Source organism: Lates calcarifer, linkage group LG17 (genome assembly GCF_001640805.2).
Source record: "Lates calcarifer isolate ASB-BC8 linkage group LG17, TLL_Latcal_v3, whole genome shotgun sequence".
Taxonomy (NCBI): Eukaryota; Metazoa; Chordata; class Actinopteri; family Centropomidae; genus Lates; species Lates calcarifer.
Window position 1 is genome coordinate 26,929,848 of NC_066849.1, and position 17,774 is coordinate 26,947,621.

Below are 17,774 nucleotides of genomic sequence, written 5' to 3' on the forward strand. Positions count from 1 at the left end.
TAAACACAGGACACACAGAACAACTGACCATGTATCACAGGACTGACACAGAGAGACAAACAACCAGCCACCAGTCAGCCTAACCTGCAGCTGCAGAACCAGAGAGAACCCACACAGAGAAACCCAAACTGACCCGGGTTCAAGCCCAGAACCTTCTTGCTGTGATGAGACGGCACTATAAACCACTGCACCACCGCTCCGCCTACAACTGAGCAGCAAACACAGAACACATGAGCAGCTGAGGGCTGACAGATGCTTTCAGGCTCCTCTGTTTGAATCTCAAAGTGTCGTGAGCTGAGAGGACGTTATGGACGGAGGTCTGACTGATGTCCAAACAGACCACATGTATAATCACTGGCCTGTAGTGTTCTGCTCAGAATCTGTTCCACAGCTGAGTATCTACACTGCCGTTATCCAGCCTGAGGACAGAGACTGCTGACATGCTGCACAGATTATAAAACCCCTGAGGAGAATGTGTGAGTCATGATAGAAAGCTGCCAGAGAGAGATCATCCATCCACATCCACATCCACAGGGGAATTTCACCTGTGGACGTCAGCAGGAGGAATCAGGACAGATTCAGACCAAACGCAGCTTTTCTCTAAAACTGTTACCATCAACATCATCTGTCCTGTTGACCTGAAGCTAAAAACATACATATATATATATATACCTGTTTACATCTTCATCTGAGCACCTGTCAACTGTGACACTCACTCACAATGACATCTACATCATTATATTCAAACAGTACGCAGCAAACATTCCCTCCATGTGTGACAGTATAACATGTGATTGTGACTGAAAATCAGTGGAATCACTACTGTCCACTGAAAGGACAGGATTCCTACAGAGACAGAGCTTTGTATAAAGAGTCAGATCCTTTTAGTTTAACCAGAAACATCTCTATATATCAGTACCAGACTCCATTGACAAAAACAGGGATTTTACTGAGCAGAACACAGGAGCTGCTGGAATACCACTGCCTCCATCTGTTAGACCGTTGATGGTATTGCATGACTATCAGTGGAGGAGGAAGTAATCAGATACTTTAAAAGTACCACACAGTAACACACACACACTAACAGATGGAGGCAGTGGTATTCCAGCAGCTCCTGTGTTCTGCTCAGTAAAATCCCTGTTTTTGTCAATGGAGTCTGGTACTGATATATATATCAACATTCCTCACAGTGGCTCCCTGTCTATTTTAGAATTGATTTAATTACCAGTTTACAAGGCTTTGGATGGTGCAGCATTGTCTCAACAAGTACAGAGACTCATGTTTTTAGTTTCTAACCTTCCTTCTTTAAATTTCAAACCAAGAAACACCAACTGTTTCCATGGTTCACTACCTCCACTGTCCACAAGATGGTGCTGTGGCTCTTCTACAGTTTACAGCCAGCGACCATACAGAGGACAGACTGGTCCGTGTGTTTAGTTACACAGGTCATTAATGCTGAATATGTCCAGAAGCAGAAGAATAACAGCAACAGAACCAGTTAAAACTCATTCATGTTTCCCTCAGTAACCTTCCTCCTCAGTGCAGGTCTGAGAGCTTTCTCCAGTTTGGACTAATATCTGGTTACCATGGATTTCTGACACTCTAACTACATGATACAGATACTTGTGTACTTTAAACTGTAAATGTTGAACGCAGGATTTTACTTGTACCAGAGTACTTTATACTGTAGTAGTGATTCTTTTCCTGCAGTAAAGGATCTGGTCACTGCCCCCCGCAGAGCAGAGGCTTTCCGGTAGTGGTTCTGCAGTACTCCCCCGGTAAATCACCAGCAGTACACTATGAGATCATACTGAAAGTATTCGGTTTTGTTTTCCAGACGTCACCGGCGGGGGGCAGGTCAGATATGACCTGTAATGTAGTATAAAGCGGCAAAGGCGGAGCTCTGGTGTTTATTCGCTCGCCGCCACCGGAGGAATCCCAGCCGCTCCTCGCGCTTTACTGTTTTAGGATTACAACTTATATTATTTTTTACAATGAACTCCATCAGCCGGAACAAAGTGAATCCGATTGTTTCATTCATCGCCATGCTGAGTAAGTTCACACACACACACACACACACACACACACGAGCGCAGGTGCGCGTCTTTCTCCACAGTAACGCGCTCAGCTCTGTGGTCAGACCTCCACCACATCTGTGCTGTTGTCCGCAGCTGTGTTAGAGTACCTGGGGGGGGGACCGAGGTTTCGGTCTGAGCTCAGGTGGTTCTTAGAAAGTCCTGAAACCAGGTTCTTTCCCTCAGCGGCCAACAGCGACCTGAGACAGAAAAAAGTCGAGTTGCCGTGGTTCTAACGCGGTGTCTGCTGCTGGAGTCTGATCAGCTGAAGTTACTTTAATGCGTGTTCAACAGCCTGTATGTTAGTTTACTGAAGGTTTGGCTCCAGAATCAAACGTTTCGAAGCTTAGATTAGTGATAAGAGCTCCTGTAAGAGAGCAGAGGGACCTGGGTTTCATCATCCAGCTGAAATACCCCTGATCCTCCCTATCAACACTGTCCAGTGGTTTAATACCAGGTTTAAAAAACACCAGCCTCGTGTGTCGAATGAACAGTTCTAACCTTTCAATACGAACAGTATTTATTTAGTTTGATGTGTTTTCACCTTCAGCACCTGTTTGACCACATACTTGAAGTGTTTCTGCTGAGGCAGAGTAAAAAACATTTCTCTCTCACACACACACACACACACACAGTACTGAACTGTCACTTGTAATAGTAACGTTGTGAGGCAGTAACAGACACGTTAAACAACACTAACTAAACAAATGACAGCTGTTTATTCAAAGCATGGGCTGAGATTCAAGTGGCCGTCAGTGTAAACAGGAAGTACCACACCAAGTCTTTCCGCACGCTACCAGGGCCATTGTCTAAATAAAACATGATGCAATGTTACAGTTGATCTGTCCAGCATCATATGAAGTGACTGCACCTCGACCACACACACCTGAATCAACCAGAACATTGGCACTAAGAAAACCAAATTAAATGATCAATAACAGTTTGATGTCACCTTTTACTTACTTTTGTTGTTCAACTTTCCAAAGGGAAAGTCCCAGAGGAAGGCTGCCTGGCCTCATTCCTCTGTCAGGGAAACCCCTCAGCTGAGCAGAGCAGGAACAGCTCAGGTTACAGAGCATCCTGCTCCTCCTCTTAACATCTGTAATAGCACAACACGTGACGGCAGTAAAACAAGCTGCAGAATAACTGAAGGAAATGATTTACAGTTGAAGCTGTAATGGAAAGTTAAGTGGGTCTATTAAAGAGACTGATTTCACTCCAGTTTAGTGTGTGTGTGTGTTGGCACGTGTACAGTGAAGTAGTGAAGTGTGTCTGGGTGTGTGTGTGTGTGTGTGTGACGTCCTCTTTGTATAACGCTCATGATGTTTTGACTCAGCAGAAGCTCCAGCTGAGCTGTCAGAGAACAGGTGCACAGGTGTGTGAGCTGAGCCTGAGAGCTCCACGTTCCCTGAACAGGCTGAGGACTGCAGCCCGGTTCAGGGGTTTCCACTCTGCTAGAGGTGGTGGGAGTGTGTGTTGGGCACAAACGTTCACTTGGACTTGAGGTCAAAGGTCACTGTGACTGCACAGAACACATTTTTGGCCACGACTCAAGAATCCACTCGCTGACTTACTGTAACTGGACTGGCAGAGGCACACAACCATGAGGCAGAGACTCCACTTTGACGTGCTCCTGTTTCCACATTGGCATAGATGATAATGAAGTCTGTGCAGTGCTGAAATGTAGGATTTAGTTACAGTTACTAGTAACAGCGACAGCGATGTTTTCAGTCCGTCCCATTTTCATGGAAATGGCTCCAGCTTCCCAGAAGAGGCTGAGGACTGCAGCCCAGTGTGGGGCTTTCCACCCAGCTCAGAGACTGAGGTGGATGTTGGTACTGTGAGTGTGTCGAGCCAGAGTCTGGTGCAGTAAAAAAGCCTCGGGGCAGAAATGAAGGCAACGTTCCTCTGTTGCAAACACTGATGTCTACTCTCAGGTGTTGATGGCCAAGAATTACAGTGACACAACATCATGAACCTCTCAGGGGGGCGACTCCCGCCAGCGTCTCTGTAAACCATCATGGTAACGCTGGCGTTCAGCTCTGACAGAGATCGAACCAGTCTTTATCGTACAGTCACTGCATCTGAGGTGAACCGCTGTCATCAGAGATCATTTATCAGCGTCTGTGGTTTTATCAGCTACTGACTGATTCACACTGAAAATGATTCAGTTTGACTTCACTCTGTTAGCACGCCGGTGCTGGGTGTCAGGTGTCAGGTGTCTCAGACATTTGTCAGGTGACTTGTCAGGTTCCTCTTTGCATCATCTTCTCTAATGTGGAAGCGCGTGATCCGCACATCAGCCACAGTCGTAGTAACTTAAGCTGGAAGTCACATGGTCTCATCACACGGTGTCAGTTTCACACAACTCTTACTACTTCTCCCTGCCTGGAGAACGAATGCTGAGCAGGATGAATCATGTTGGATTACTGTTTCTGATTTCATCGTCAGCACTTCAACACTTGCATCATGTCAACAAATGCTAACTGAGCAGCTAACAAGAGAAACATGAACAACAGACATGAAGCTCTGAAACACCCTCCTCACGTCGCTGAAGAACTCATATTAGCTTCAGCTAATTACACCCACCTGTAACTGTCTGAGTGTGAACACGAAGTTGGAACTGAAACCTGACCTCAAAGAAAAAAATCCCTGTAACAGCCAAGGTGTGGCACAGTGGGAAAAACAGAGTGGTAATTTATGTCTGTGGGCTGAAAGTTCACACGGTCAAATAATCACAGGACTTGTATCAGTACCAGAGATTTGACCTGTGGAAATGTAAAGAAGTGGCTGTGAACTCAGACTACAGTCTGTTCCTGTTTGATTTTAAACCCAGTGAGCAGAGAAAGATACAGACTAACCTGAGCTGCTTCATCTCTAAGTGCTGCTCTGTGATTTGGGGATTTCCATATTGATTTCCTCTGACCAAGCACACTTTGCTGTGATGTGCTCTGAATGTGTGTAAACAGAAGCTGGTAGGCGCGGTGGTGCGATTACATCAGCTTAGCTTCTTTCCTTTCTCTTAGACATAGTTGTTTAACAGATGACTGACTGATGTGACGATCAAAGCAAAGTGGTTTAACACATTCTTTTAACGTAGGAGGAACTGACTGAATGAATTCTAACTCCGGTACAACACACACAGGCTCTCTAAGAATGTTCTTAAAGTCTGATTTGATCACTTTAGTTAGTTCTTGGTAAATAAATGTATTAATAATTATATTCATATTATTATTAATGGTGGTTTTAACTCTCCAGATTACTGAGTGAGTGCTGGGTTTAGATAATAAAGCCATCATTCCTCACACAGGTGCTTACCCACTGTATCTCACTGTCTCCCATGAGACCACATGCAAGCCTCACCCTGAATAAGCTTTATGTAAACTAGAGGTTTTCAGACTGTCAGGTCAAAGAGACAAGTGCCTCCAGACAGTTTGTGAAGTGGCTGCTAATGTGGCTGCTCATGAACTCAGTCAGTGGCAGCAGTGTCAAAGGTCACAGAAGTGATTAGGTACTTAAAAAGACTTAGCACACTCCAGAGTCATACAGCAGAAAAGGACGAGGAGAGAGAGAAAACAGAATGAAGTAAAGATATTTAGTTGTTAGTGATGAGTTGAAAGTGCCATTTTATAGTAAAGGGCTTTCTGCTCAGTAAAATTCCTGTTTTTGTCAATGGAGTCTGGTCCATAGTGTAAGTGATTGCTCCTGCAGTGTAATCCAGTGGATGAGTTCATATCTGACAGACTCAGGTTGTTATTCAGTGTCTGACAACATGATGATAGGATTCCTACAGAGACAGAGCTTTTTATTAAAGAGTCAGATCCTTTTAGTTTAACCAGAAACACTCTATATATCTCTACCAGACTCCATTGACAAAAACAGGTGGAGTCACGTTAAAGCTGAGAACAGACACACGGTGGATTCAGGTTACATGATATCATTATATCGTCCATAAACCTGCTCAGCCCACAGCTAACGCACCAAGCACCAAAGCATTATGGGAAATGCAGTTCTTACGGTATAGAAGTTAGACAAAGACAGTGTGAAAGTATGTGGGACAAGCACACTTTCATCAGCATGCCATTTCACTGAGTCATGCAAACACACTGCTGCTGCTGCTGCTGCTGCTGCTGCTGCTGCTGGGAAACCAGTCCAACCAGGTTAAGGACATTAAGGACAGGATATATGTGATACTCTCCTCATATCAGAGTCAATTCACAGACTTAACTGTGGTTTTTTTCAGTGGATAAAGAGCAAAGCTTTCTTTTTTCATTCAGCTTTCAACACGCCCTCATGAGGTAATCTGTCCCATGACATAAACAGGAAATACTCGTCAAACACCGACACAGGGGTGAAAGCTCACAAGTAGAATCAAAGTGTAAAGCAAACAATCTGTTGTAAAGACTCAGTCAGAGTCTGCAGGTCTTTAAAGGGACTGAACACGTCTCAGTAAAGTGTTTGTTATAAGTCATTTAAGGGATCAGAGTTTGTTATTGTTCAGTAATCTCTGACCCGTGTTGGGATTCTAACACAAACACAGGCACACTGACAGAGTTCACATCCTCCTGAGGGGTTAGCTCTGGTTTGTGGTCTCTCTGTGACCTGGTTCCTAATGTAGACTCATGGTCTAGGTCTAGAGGGAACATGTCACCCAGTGAAACGCTGTGGATCATTGATGTGTTTGTAATCGTTTTTGGAGACAGTGGGTCTCTGTGTCACAGGACGAGTTGTCCACACCTGTACCATCAGACTGATCCTTAAATAGACTGAGGTCGTAAATGTTTTAATCTTTCCACTCTCTGATCATCAAAATATGTCACAAACAAAGACACTGCTGTTTGTTTCCTTGAGCAAAGTATTTTCGTTTTTCATCTTCTCAGCCCTGTCAGGGAATGTCCCTGAAGGGAACCTCCCTCTCTCCTGGCAGATTAACAAACACAACAGCTCCATCAAAGTTTAAACCACAGCAGAGACAGAATATTTATTTATATATATATTTATATTTATTTAAGTATATAATCACTCTCAGTGACGTGTCAGCAGCTTCTTAAACCTCTTCTCATCTTACAAGTTGTTCTCAGTGGAGGAAAAGGAAAGTGAAAGGAGGGCGGTGAATGGAAAATAGAAAACAGGACTGTTTGTCCACTTCAACAATTAAAGCTTGTGAGCCCAGGTCTTTATTTGTCTTTTCAAATTCATTCCAGATTAACACATGTTGTTTTTTATGGGTGGCCTGTGATATAATGTGTGTCTGCAGATCTGCAGCCTTTTGTGTGTCAGGATTTAGAGTAGATGTGTGACTGCTCAGCTCTCAGATTGACTGACCTGCCTCTTCGTCTCCTCCCAGCTTTGATCAGTCCCGTCCTTCGCTGCAGTTTCCTGTGTTTCAAATCTTCAAATCCCGTCTTGTCTCTTGCATCCTTTGTCTCCTGGACAGTCTGTATCCCTCTCCATCCATCGTCTTCTTGTCTTGACCCCTGACCCTGAGACCTGCTGGACCAGAAATACAATAAGCCATCTGTTTTTGATCACTCATGAAACTGACTGAACTTTTAGGCCATCACGTCTCACTGAACATTCCCCTGAACACGTCATCATTTCATTTTTTTTAAAGCTGGTTTTACTTCATTTTATCTCGACATGAAAATCTGCTTGCAAAGATCTGACTCACTGAAGTTGTTTCTGATTTCTTTTCAGGTCTTCTCTCCCTGGTGATGTCTCCAGCAGGAGCTCTAGATCTACAGTGCAACGGCACACGTCATCCTGATGGTTTCATCTACCAGCTGTCTCAGCCCATACGACCAAACTGTAGTACGCAGTGGGTGGACGAAAACGTGAGTCCTACACACTCAGCCCTACATGTATTTATTAGTGAGGAGCTTCAGTAAGCTGTAATGCTGTCATCAGACCACACACACTCAGTTCTTCTCCTCGTGCTGTGACCTTGTCGTGGTGGAGAGGCTTGTGTGTCTCAAAGACCCTGAGAGCTGTGCCGGAGGGAGTTTTAACTCCCTGCAGGTTCAACCAAACCGGATTGGTCTCAGGCGAGGGGCCAGACCAAAGACAGCACTCAGCAGAACACAGGAGCTGCTGGAACACCACTGCCTCCATCTGTTGGCTTCTTTGTGTTACTGTGTGGTACTTTTACTTCTGTAAAGTATCTCATCACTTCTTCCACCACTGAAAGTCACACAGTAACACTGACATTCAACCAGCAGCTCTGTAGTTCCTGTTTTTGTCAGTGGAGTCTTGTGGTAACATATTGATCTTTAACAAAAGGGTGTTCACACATCTAAGGCAGTGCCAGGTTGTTGCTACAGCACCAGGAATTTGAGGCAGTGATAATGATGGTGTGATGTAATACTATGTAGAGCAGTGAGCTTTACCCAGCAGCAGGTGTTTGATGACTGGAAACTTCTCTTTTTTAGTCAACAAGGCATTGTTACGTCAGCATAAAAATATCTGGAAAACCCCATCTGATCATGATGATCACACAGTGTCAATGGATGAACTATTTCATAAATCTGACTTCATCATGAACCAGTCCACCTGTGTTTACCTTTCAGAAAACTGTCATCGCCCGTAATTTCAAATACGATAAGGCCCTGGTCCATTCCCTGAACAACCGGTCCATCACCCTGAATGAGTGCCGTGAATACCTGCTCTTCACAGAGGACTGTCTTTGGGTAAACAACAACATCAATGACTTCTTTGAGAAAATAACATCACACATGAAAAGCTCACTTTCACATTCCATAATATGTAAGAAGTTTAAAAACATTTTTTTATTAAAGGACAGGCTGGCAAACTCCTAACTGCTCTTTATAATCTGGAAAACAAAACTAGAGTACAACCATTTCTCTCTCAGTCACAGAGAGACGAATACATGCTTTTCTTTCATCAGTTTATTTTTACTGGGACATTGATCAGCAGAGAAACCAGACTAAGGTCCAGTTCAGATGGGATTAGCTCTTCTTCTCTGCTAGAAGATAATTCAGCATTCTTTTAATGCTGTGTAACAATACAAACAAAGACAGGCTACAAACACAGACTCAGAGGAGGATGGGCTCCTGCTCTCCTGATGACTTTACTCGAAACAGGCCTGTATGTTTCTGTCAACATTCAAAACATTTTCACTTCCTTCATTTTTCTGATAAACAGTAGAAGAAAAAAACTAAATCAAAAGATTCACTTTCAGATGTGGATTTAGCTGACAGGAGGAGCTGAACGACAGGAGGTCGTAGTTATTACGGGGAGGAGGTGAAGAATTATTCATATACATATTCACCTCCCTTACAGACAGAGGCTCGGTCTGAATGGGGCTTCAGCAGCTCTGTCTGTCTCTGGGCTTTACTGCTGGTCTGCAGACATGCCCAGACATGTTCAGGTCTAAAACACTGCACTTCCTTATTCTAACTTTAGAAACCTCTGAGGTCTTTTTTTATTACCTGTAATCCAGACAATTGTAATGAGAGCAGTTACTGTTAACCTGACATTAAACCAACACAGCAGCATGAGGCAGCTCACATTAATACTCTACAGTCTAATTTTAGCACTAACCGTCTGTCTCTCTCTTCCTTCCTTTAGCGCAATGTTAGGGTCGAAGAGACTTGCAGAGGTGAGTGAGCTGCACGAACATCTCAATCCTCAAGAAAAAAAACCTGCAGGTTTCCTGTTACCAGCGTGATTCATGTTACTGTCATCTAATGTGCTCACACAGACCTGTGAGAGAGAAGTCTTTATAATGTGGTGGGTTTAAAAGAAAGGTGGGGACAGTGAGATACAGAGAAACAGAGATGTTGTGTCAATGATCTGAACACCAGAGCTGTTCAGACCACAGCCTCATTCTCAGAATAATGGAAAGTACCAAACTGCATTAACTCAAGTGCTGTACATGACAGGTGAACAGGGGCCAATCACCATGAATCTCATCCAGGTGATTACTTACATTAAGAAAATTCTTTTTTGTATGTTTTGATACTCATCAGAGTCAAAGGTTTTTAGAGAAAGATCTTTATTTCTCTATATAACAAGTCAGGAAATGCTGCCAACAGCCACCATGTTTTAGGTATAAAATGTTCTATAGGTCAAGATCCTCTGTGAAAACCTTCAGAACACAGACGGGAATAAAAGTGGAAAGTTTGGTGAATGTAAGAGCTGAGGAGGGGATTTCTGTCTCAGAGAGAGAAAAACAGCCTTTAAATGAAGCCTTTAAATGTTCACTGTGAACAGTAACTGAATCCTACCGACACAGAAAGACAAAGAGCGGTTAAAGCATTCCTCACCTTAACAAGTAAACAAAGTCTCATGTCTTTCCCCTTCTTGGTAAAAGAATGAGTGTAAATACCTACCACCTTTGACTTGACAGGATGGAAAATGATTATGACAGTTTTTTTCCGTTTTACAGCCAACTGCAGTCAGCTCCTGGATCAGGACCCTCCACCCCCCACTGGTGAGTGACCACACATTTCCTGAAATGATGGAGTGCTCATTCGGTTTTAGTTTATTGAAACCACTTTATGACCACTTTACCATGGGCTGGCTGCAGTTTGACAGCAACAGAACCACAGCTCGACCACAGGGAGGCTCATACGTTTTAGTCATGGAGAAACTGCACTTAAATCTCTAATGGAGATCCCAAACGTGAAAGGTTTGGTACATACATACATTATACCTGGCACATTATGGCAGACTCCAGTACACAAACCTAGAAAACCATTTAGATGATGATTTTTAATCCTCTATAGATTCTCTTTTCTTTTGAGCAGCCTTTGCTACACATTTATCTTCTTTCAATGTTTTTCCGATGGAGGAATCTAGTATTAATCAGGTGTTCAGTCTCCACCTGCCTCTCCTCTGAGAAGTAGTTCCACTGTAATAGATATGGTTTTTATGATTGGCAACTCCATCCATCAAAGAGGTCGCTATTAAAAATAAATCTACTCTGACAGTGGGAGAAACAGGTATATTCCCTCTCAGTTGGATCTGTCAGACATGGGGATTGAGAATTTCAGTGTAGACTGTTCAGAAAAATAACAATAAAACTACTGTTCATGAGCTGAGGCTCAAATCTGGTGACCGTCAACAGTGGAGGACGGAGTACTTGGATCTCTTAAGTAAAAGTAGTAATACCACAGTGTAGAAATACTCAGTTACAAGTAAAAGTCCTACATTCAAAGCTTCAAAGCTTTTGTATCAAAATATACTTAAAGTACCAAAAGTAAAAGTACTCATTCTCTTGTTTCAGAAGATGGATTTAATTACTGCTGAATTCATGTGCTAGTTGTATTTCCCACCCAGGGATCAATAAAGTCATCATTTACTTGTTGATATGATATGAATCTGTAATGTATCTAAAATAACAAGTAACTAAAGTAACCAGTAAGTAAAGCTGTCAGAGGACTGTAGAAGAGTATTTTCCTCAGATGAAGGTGGTGGGTTAGGAAGGAATACTAAAGCAGGAAGTAAAATACAGGTACTTCAGTAGAGTACTTCATTAAATGTACTGAGTTACCATCTCTGACAATGAACATGACATGGCTTTAAATTCTAAATCAAGTGTCTTGTAACTTTTAGAGCTGACTTTTTTAGCCCTGACAGTTTAGAGAGAGACAGATTGTGGTTTCCACCTGTAGCTCTGAGCCGCTGAGGTTTTGTAGAAAGGACAACAACAAAGACAGAATCGAGAGGAAGGGGGTGACCTGTGAATCACACCCTGGTTTGTCCCCTTGTTATTTGCAGGGAGGCGGCCATGTATCAGCAACTAATGAAAATCCCCTTTGTGGTTTTAGGTGACAATGCCTGATGTTGGAATTTAGAGAAAGAGGTTGCTCAATAGGATGTTTATCAGTAGTTTTGCAACATTTATTTTTGGTAAAATCACCCTCATTGTCTGGATTCACTCCTCACTGAAACACTCTGCTGACACTGAAAAAATCTACTTGACAGTTTTATGAAATGACTCTATCTGTATTTCTGTTTTCAGTTTTAAAAGTAAAGGTTTTAAAATTGATTTTTATGCCAGCTACTGATCCTTTTAAACTTGTTATATTTCCTTTAGTCTCTTCAGAATGATGATATCATATTAATATTATTATCCACCCACCTTATTATGCCTGTTACCACAATAGAAACGTAATTCAAAAAGGAATTTGTTTTGCTATCACTGATGTTGTCAGACCGGTTCAGTGCAATCAGCAGCTCAGAAAAAAAAATAAAAATACAAGTATTCAGTAACAAACCACACAGTCAGACCAGGTGTGCTGACCCCCCCCCCCTTCAGGTTCCTGCACAGGAATGTTTTCACTCAGCCAGGCGTAACTGACGTCTCTGTATTTGTTTTATCTCTCTACACTTCCCGCTCTCAGCTCCAATTGAACTGAAGATGTAGTTACACTCAAAAACACTCACAAACACAAAATACACCAAATTACTGTTCCTGCATAATGACTACTTTTACTTTTGATATGTTAAGGTTCAGCATTATCCTTTAACGTTGTAACATGTCAATGCGTAGCCACTCTAAGGCATTTTACAGACCGCTGGTTACTGAATCATCCTCTATGAGCTCATCATGTGTTAATAATGAATAATGGCACCAGTCGTATAAATGTAGTAACAACAACAACAGTACTTAGTTACATTCTGTAATATTTACCATGTTCAGCATCATAATTTAGCGTGTTAGCATGCTAACACTTGGTCGAATCAGATAATCAGTAAAGGTATTACACTTCATCCAGAGGAAAACATGAACATCTGAACCACATTTCATGACAATCCTTGCACTAGCTATAAAGATATTTCAGTCTGGGCCGATTGATTATCAGTGTTTTTAAAATGATGACATAGTATGACCTCTTTCCTCTCGTCTTCATCTCATTTCAGTGAACTCTACAAAGCCCCCAGTGAACTCCACTAAGATCTGCTTCTCTGAGAATCACTGTATGGACCAGACGACATTTGGACTTGTTATCACTGGTGTCCTTCTATTTTTCAGTTTCTGTGTGGGCCTGTATTGCTGTGTTTCCAAATGCAGAGGAACACGATCTGCAAAGTCAATGGCTTCATACACTGCTCCTACTGAGCAGATAAAGATAGAACTAGTAGTTTAAAGAAGCATGGAGACAAGAAGGTCCAACATATAAGACCAAAGCCAATCTAAAAATGGCTGCTGTTGTATAATAATAATAATATATAATAATATCCTACCCACTGAATAAACACCTTAAAGATTAGTAAAATATAATGAAATAGCAATAAACAACATACGTGCCACATATACAACTAACTATTAAAAGGAAATAATATTTTTATGGATACAGTAAATTATTACATTTTATTATTATTATTATTATTATTATTATTAACAAATACAAATCTAAAATGGGGTGCAGGATGGAGCGGGGGTGTCCGGGTTCAGCCTTAGAGACTGGGTGAGGAGCTCAGATATCCAGAGTGAGCAGAGCCACTGCTCCTTGTCAAAAGGAGCCAGTTGAGGTGGTTCAGGCATCTGGTTAGGATGCTCCTAGACGCCTTCCTTTGGAGGTTTTCCAGAGGAGACCCCAGGGTAGACCCAGAACATGTCTGAGGTACCCTGCTTAGCCTGCTGCCACCACTACCCAAACCTGGATAAGTGGAAGAATCTAAAACGCTGGTTTGAAGATTAGTTTAAACTTGATAACAGGTTGATCAAGAGTCCAGTTGCCCGAAGAGAGACAGTCAATCCATTTTATGCTCACTGATTCACTGATTTTTTAAACTCATTTTAACAGGATTCAAAGGGAAAGGAAATCATTTTCTATATAATGGAGTTTTTAGATCCATTTTTTGTCCGTTTCTGAAATATTTTTAACACGTGGTCAACCTGGTCAGTGGAGACCAGGATGGACCTTTCAGAGAGTCTCAAGTTCATTTAGTGTTTTGATATCCACAGAAAACGCAATTTATGCGGATAATCAGAGCAGAATTCACATAAAACCAGTGTCGAAAAGCTGAAAAACCAGTATGTAAGCCAAGCTAATCAGCTGCGAGCTGTAGCTTCATATTTACTGTACAAACATGAGAGTGGTATCAGGCTGAACATCTAACTCTCGACAAGAAAGAGAATAAAAAGAGAAAAAGTTATGAGTCCATTAAACCACGTCAACTGTTTCAGTGTATTAGAAACACAGAGCAGTGTGTCATCTGCATAACAGCTGATGCCACATCCGTTATGAAGCACGGGGGCAGAAAATATGCAGCAGTAAAATGGGTTCAGACAACTTGAACAGATGAGTTATAGGTTATGGATTATGGGTATTGAAATATGAAATTGGTCGCCAATGCAGATTGTCTTTCATTTTCTCCGCCTCGTTACTGTTTTAGTCAATCACATGTTTATTTCTCTCTTCGGGGTTTCTCTAACTCAATAACCGGGGACGGAAGTTTTCATTGACAAATATAAGCTTTACAGATTTCCCTGCGAGACTTCCCCTCTTGCACAATCTAAGTAACATTTGAGTCATATGAAAAACTGTCCGTGAGCGAGTGTATGAATGATTTGCCGAGAGTATATCATGATGACTAAGCTAACAGACAGCTCAAAGGTTAGCATGTCCCTGTGCACATCAAACTTTTATCAAACTGTACCGCCAGTCTTTGCTTCCAGTCCTGAAACTGGAACAACATGGTGGCAGCTCTGAAACCATCAGATTTCTCCCAAACTTACCCAGCAGTAGCAGTTTCTGTATAAAAATGGTACTAGACATAGACCATGTTGTTGCAGAATCGTACGTATCGGTTAAACCGAACAAAACTTTACAAAAGCTCTTCTTGAGCTTTGGGGTTCACGGGCAACTAGCCGCAGTATTGTTTCCTAACTGTTTGCTGACTTCTCTGGTTCCCCTTTGACCAGGCTCAGGAGATTCACAGTGAATGTTTTCCTCTGAATCAAGCAACAGTAGGATGCTGCAATTTTGCGTTGTCTGGTTGTTAAAAAACAAACAAACAAAAAAAAAAACTACTGATTGTAGAATCTGGTTAAAGATTCTAGCATTTTTGCAGATTCTTAAACAGAATTGGTGCCCTGACACACCAAGCTGACTTCAAAAAACTAGTAAACAAAGGACAACACTACACTGTTTAACAATTTGTATCCACATAGTGTTTTCTGATCATTTCAGCAACATTACAGTGGAACAGAAAAACCTTCCCTTTTTCAAATTCACAATACTGTTCATTTAATTTATTTAGCTCATGAAAAATCAGTTTACTTACTTGTTCCAAATGTTTAAAGCTAAACCTAACTGAATTCTAAAAAACAACATCAGGCTCTGATTCAATACTCAATCCAGATTTGATCCAGATCAAACCACAATCCTAGACCCAACAGTCCTCAGTAACCAGTGTTTGGCTTGGTGTATCAGGGCTTTCAGCTCAAATCCTAAATCCCAAAATCATACCAGCTTGTGACTACGCTCTTGGTGAAAGTCCAGAGGTCACAAATAAAATGATCAAAAAATGATCTATGGGTGATTGATAAGGGAATGGATATAAAGAGGCTGATTTTTTAAAATGCTCTCAACACTCTTTGTCAGTGTTCAGGGAACATGCCAGTTTATCTGAATGTTACCAGTCACCACATGATGTGGTTTTTAGACTGTCACATGATAAACTGTGTTATTGCTCTTCAGCTGTGGAAGTTGGGAGGTTTATTTATATCTGATGGTTTCCTTGTTGTACAGAGAGTTATTTATAGAGATATTTATATTTGTCTATATTTAAAAACTCTAACAATGTACAAGCTTGAAGTTTGAGTTTACTCCAGCTCAAACATTTTCTCTCAGGGCTTCTGGACTTGTTCGACCAGAAATCATCTTGATGATGTTTTTATGTCAGCACGTCCTCTTTTTATTTGCTCTGCTTTTGCTTGGGTTTATTTTATATCAGGGGTTAATTTCATTTTTTTAATCAAACAGTAAACATAGTACTGGTATGAAGGTTTTATGTCAAATATGTTTTATATCATGTGAAATCAACTGCACAGTTTCTGTTACTTAAAGCTGCATTATCTGATGGAAGGATTATAATGAAGGATTGCTGATAATTAATCTTTTGAAAACTGACCCTAAAGTGATAGTGACTGTGGTGTTGAAGCTGTAACCAGCAAATCTCAGACCGTAGAATCTGCTTCAAAACCAAAACAAGGAGCTAAAAGAAGCTTAAAAAGCTTTGTAAAGTTACAGAGATGGAGAGAAGTGACTCCTTTTTAATTACACTCTCATTTATCTGTTCTTAATGTAGACATTTTGATTAAAGCAGCTTTAAAAACAGGGCTGGCTGAATCTGTGTAAATTAGTGATTCTTTTAACCCCCACATGGAAATCACTGTGGTGCAGTTTATTTGGGTGCGTGGTGTTTGGTGATATGCAAAGCAAGTGCTAAAAGATTATATGGCTTGCTATTTATATATCTTGCTTTATTTGTGCTCAGTATTTGTATTTTCTGTTTAAAATAAAATGATCTGAGCTCATTCGTCTGTCTCAGTGGTCTCTTTTTAACGGTAAAATAACAATATCTCAAACATTAATGTGGTGGAACTTACTGATAAGTAAAATTCTACATATAACACCTTTAAATGTTTATGTTCAAAAACACAAGATCTGTGTTTATTATCACTGTCAATTTCAAGCACTAAGTATTAACGCAGGTCATTTATCAAACCTTTGTGATGCTGTTAAATACTTTGTTTACGTCAGTAATGCTTAAAAACGCAACAGGAAGCAGGTTTAAAGGACAGTACTGATGCTGAAGTGTACAATTTCCAGGTTTACATTTACATTTGAGCTAAGTAAGTGATGGAAATATAACTGACCGGCTGAATGATTATGTCCACCACTGCCCTCACTTCTTTCAAAATCAATCAGCCAAATGTATTATAACGCTGAAGGGGACGTCCCTGTGACAAAACACAACCACATCCATTCATAATCCAGTCATATGTCAGGTTTCTATCTCGAGGGCCGCTGCAGAGGTGAAAGGGTAATATTGTGTTTATCGCTGCAGTGAACTTTGTTGTTTGTTCAAGTTTGGCTCATTATTTATTTCCCTAACGGCTCCTGTGAGCGGCTCGTTCTCACTGCTCATGTGAAGAGGGGTGGATTCAGGTTCAGGCACATTTACAGAGAGAGAGCCAACAGCTCCGACCAAGAGCAGCAGAAACCTCAGCTGAGTACTCTGCATAATCCTGCAGATAAACAAATGTATGTAAATAGCCTCTGCAGACAAGCAGAGAGGAGAACTGTTCAACTGTTTACTGTCTCTTCCACCTCACCTGTGACTGTCATAGATGGTTTGTAACACTGAGAGGTGCTCCAACAAAGCTGAAACAAGTGGCAACACTCACACCATTAAAATGTTAAGCAGCAATAACCAGAATAAATACTCATGACAGTCTTAAATAATGAATCCAGGTTAGAGTTTACAGTAGGAACAGACAGGTCGCACACAGAACAGCAGAGCAGAGCCTCTTCAGCTCAGGCCTGTGACTAAGCAGGAAAGATTTCCAGCTCACTCTACAACACAACCCTCACAACTCAAGACCTGAGGCAGACTGAAACAATAACTGACTCCAGTCCAGGCCGCTCTGTTTACACAAACCACCACCCCACTAATGGGTGTAGTTAGAGAGTCTTTCAGAGTTAATCACCCCTTTAAGTG

The 17,774-nt window shown here is 41.5% G+C and overlaps 2 protein-coding genes across 6 annotated transcripts in view; one reads left to right on the forward strand and one right to left on the reverse strand.

Annotated features, from left to right (window-relative positions):
- The window catches only part of rab3b (RAB3B, member RAS oncogene family), a 35,105-nt gene that overhangs the window by 17,024 nt on the left and 307 nt on the right, over window positions 1–17,774 (reverse strand). The window contains exons 2-3 of one of the 5 annotated variants that reach the window (XM_051077454.1): window positions 7,401–7,568; window positions 3,039–3,174 (exon numbers count right to left, since the gene is read on the reverse strand). The gene's annotated coding sequence lies outside the window, so the exon portion shown is untranslated. Of the gene's footprint in view, window positions 1–3,038; window positions 5,947–7,400; window positions 7,733–17,774 lie in introns of those variants that run through there. The other 4 variants (XM_051077456.1, XM_018676616.2, XM_018676626.2 and 1 more) reach the window with 4 other exon arrangements.
- On the forward strand, window positions 1,902–16,587 carry LOC108883464 (uncharacterized). The gene is made up of 6 exons (XM_018676650.2): window positions 1,902–2,052; window positions 7,773–7,909; window positions 8,642–8,761; window positions 9,663–9,693; window positions 10,483–10,527; window positions 12,963–16,587. The coding sequence occupies exons 1-6, from the start codon at window positions 1,995–1,997 to the stop codon at window positions 13,187–13,189; spliced, it is 618 nt and encodes a 205-aa protein (XP_018532166.1). The 5' UTR covers window positions 1,902–1,994; the 3' UTR covers window positions 13,190–16,587.

Coding starts and splice junctions, on each gene's coding strand:
- LOC108883464 (XM_018676650.2), top strand. CDS start 1,995: ATGAACTCCATCAGCCGGAACAAAGTGAATCCGATTGTTTCATTCATC. Junction 7,910..8,641: donor CGCAGTGGGTGGACGAAAAC/GTGAGTCCTACA, acceptor TTTACCTTTCAG/AAAACTGTCATCGCCCGTAA. Junction 9,694..10,482: donor GGTCGAAGAGACTTGCAGAG/GTGAGTGAGCTG, acceptor TCCGTTTTACAG/CCAACTGCAGTCAGCTCCTG.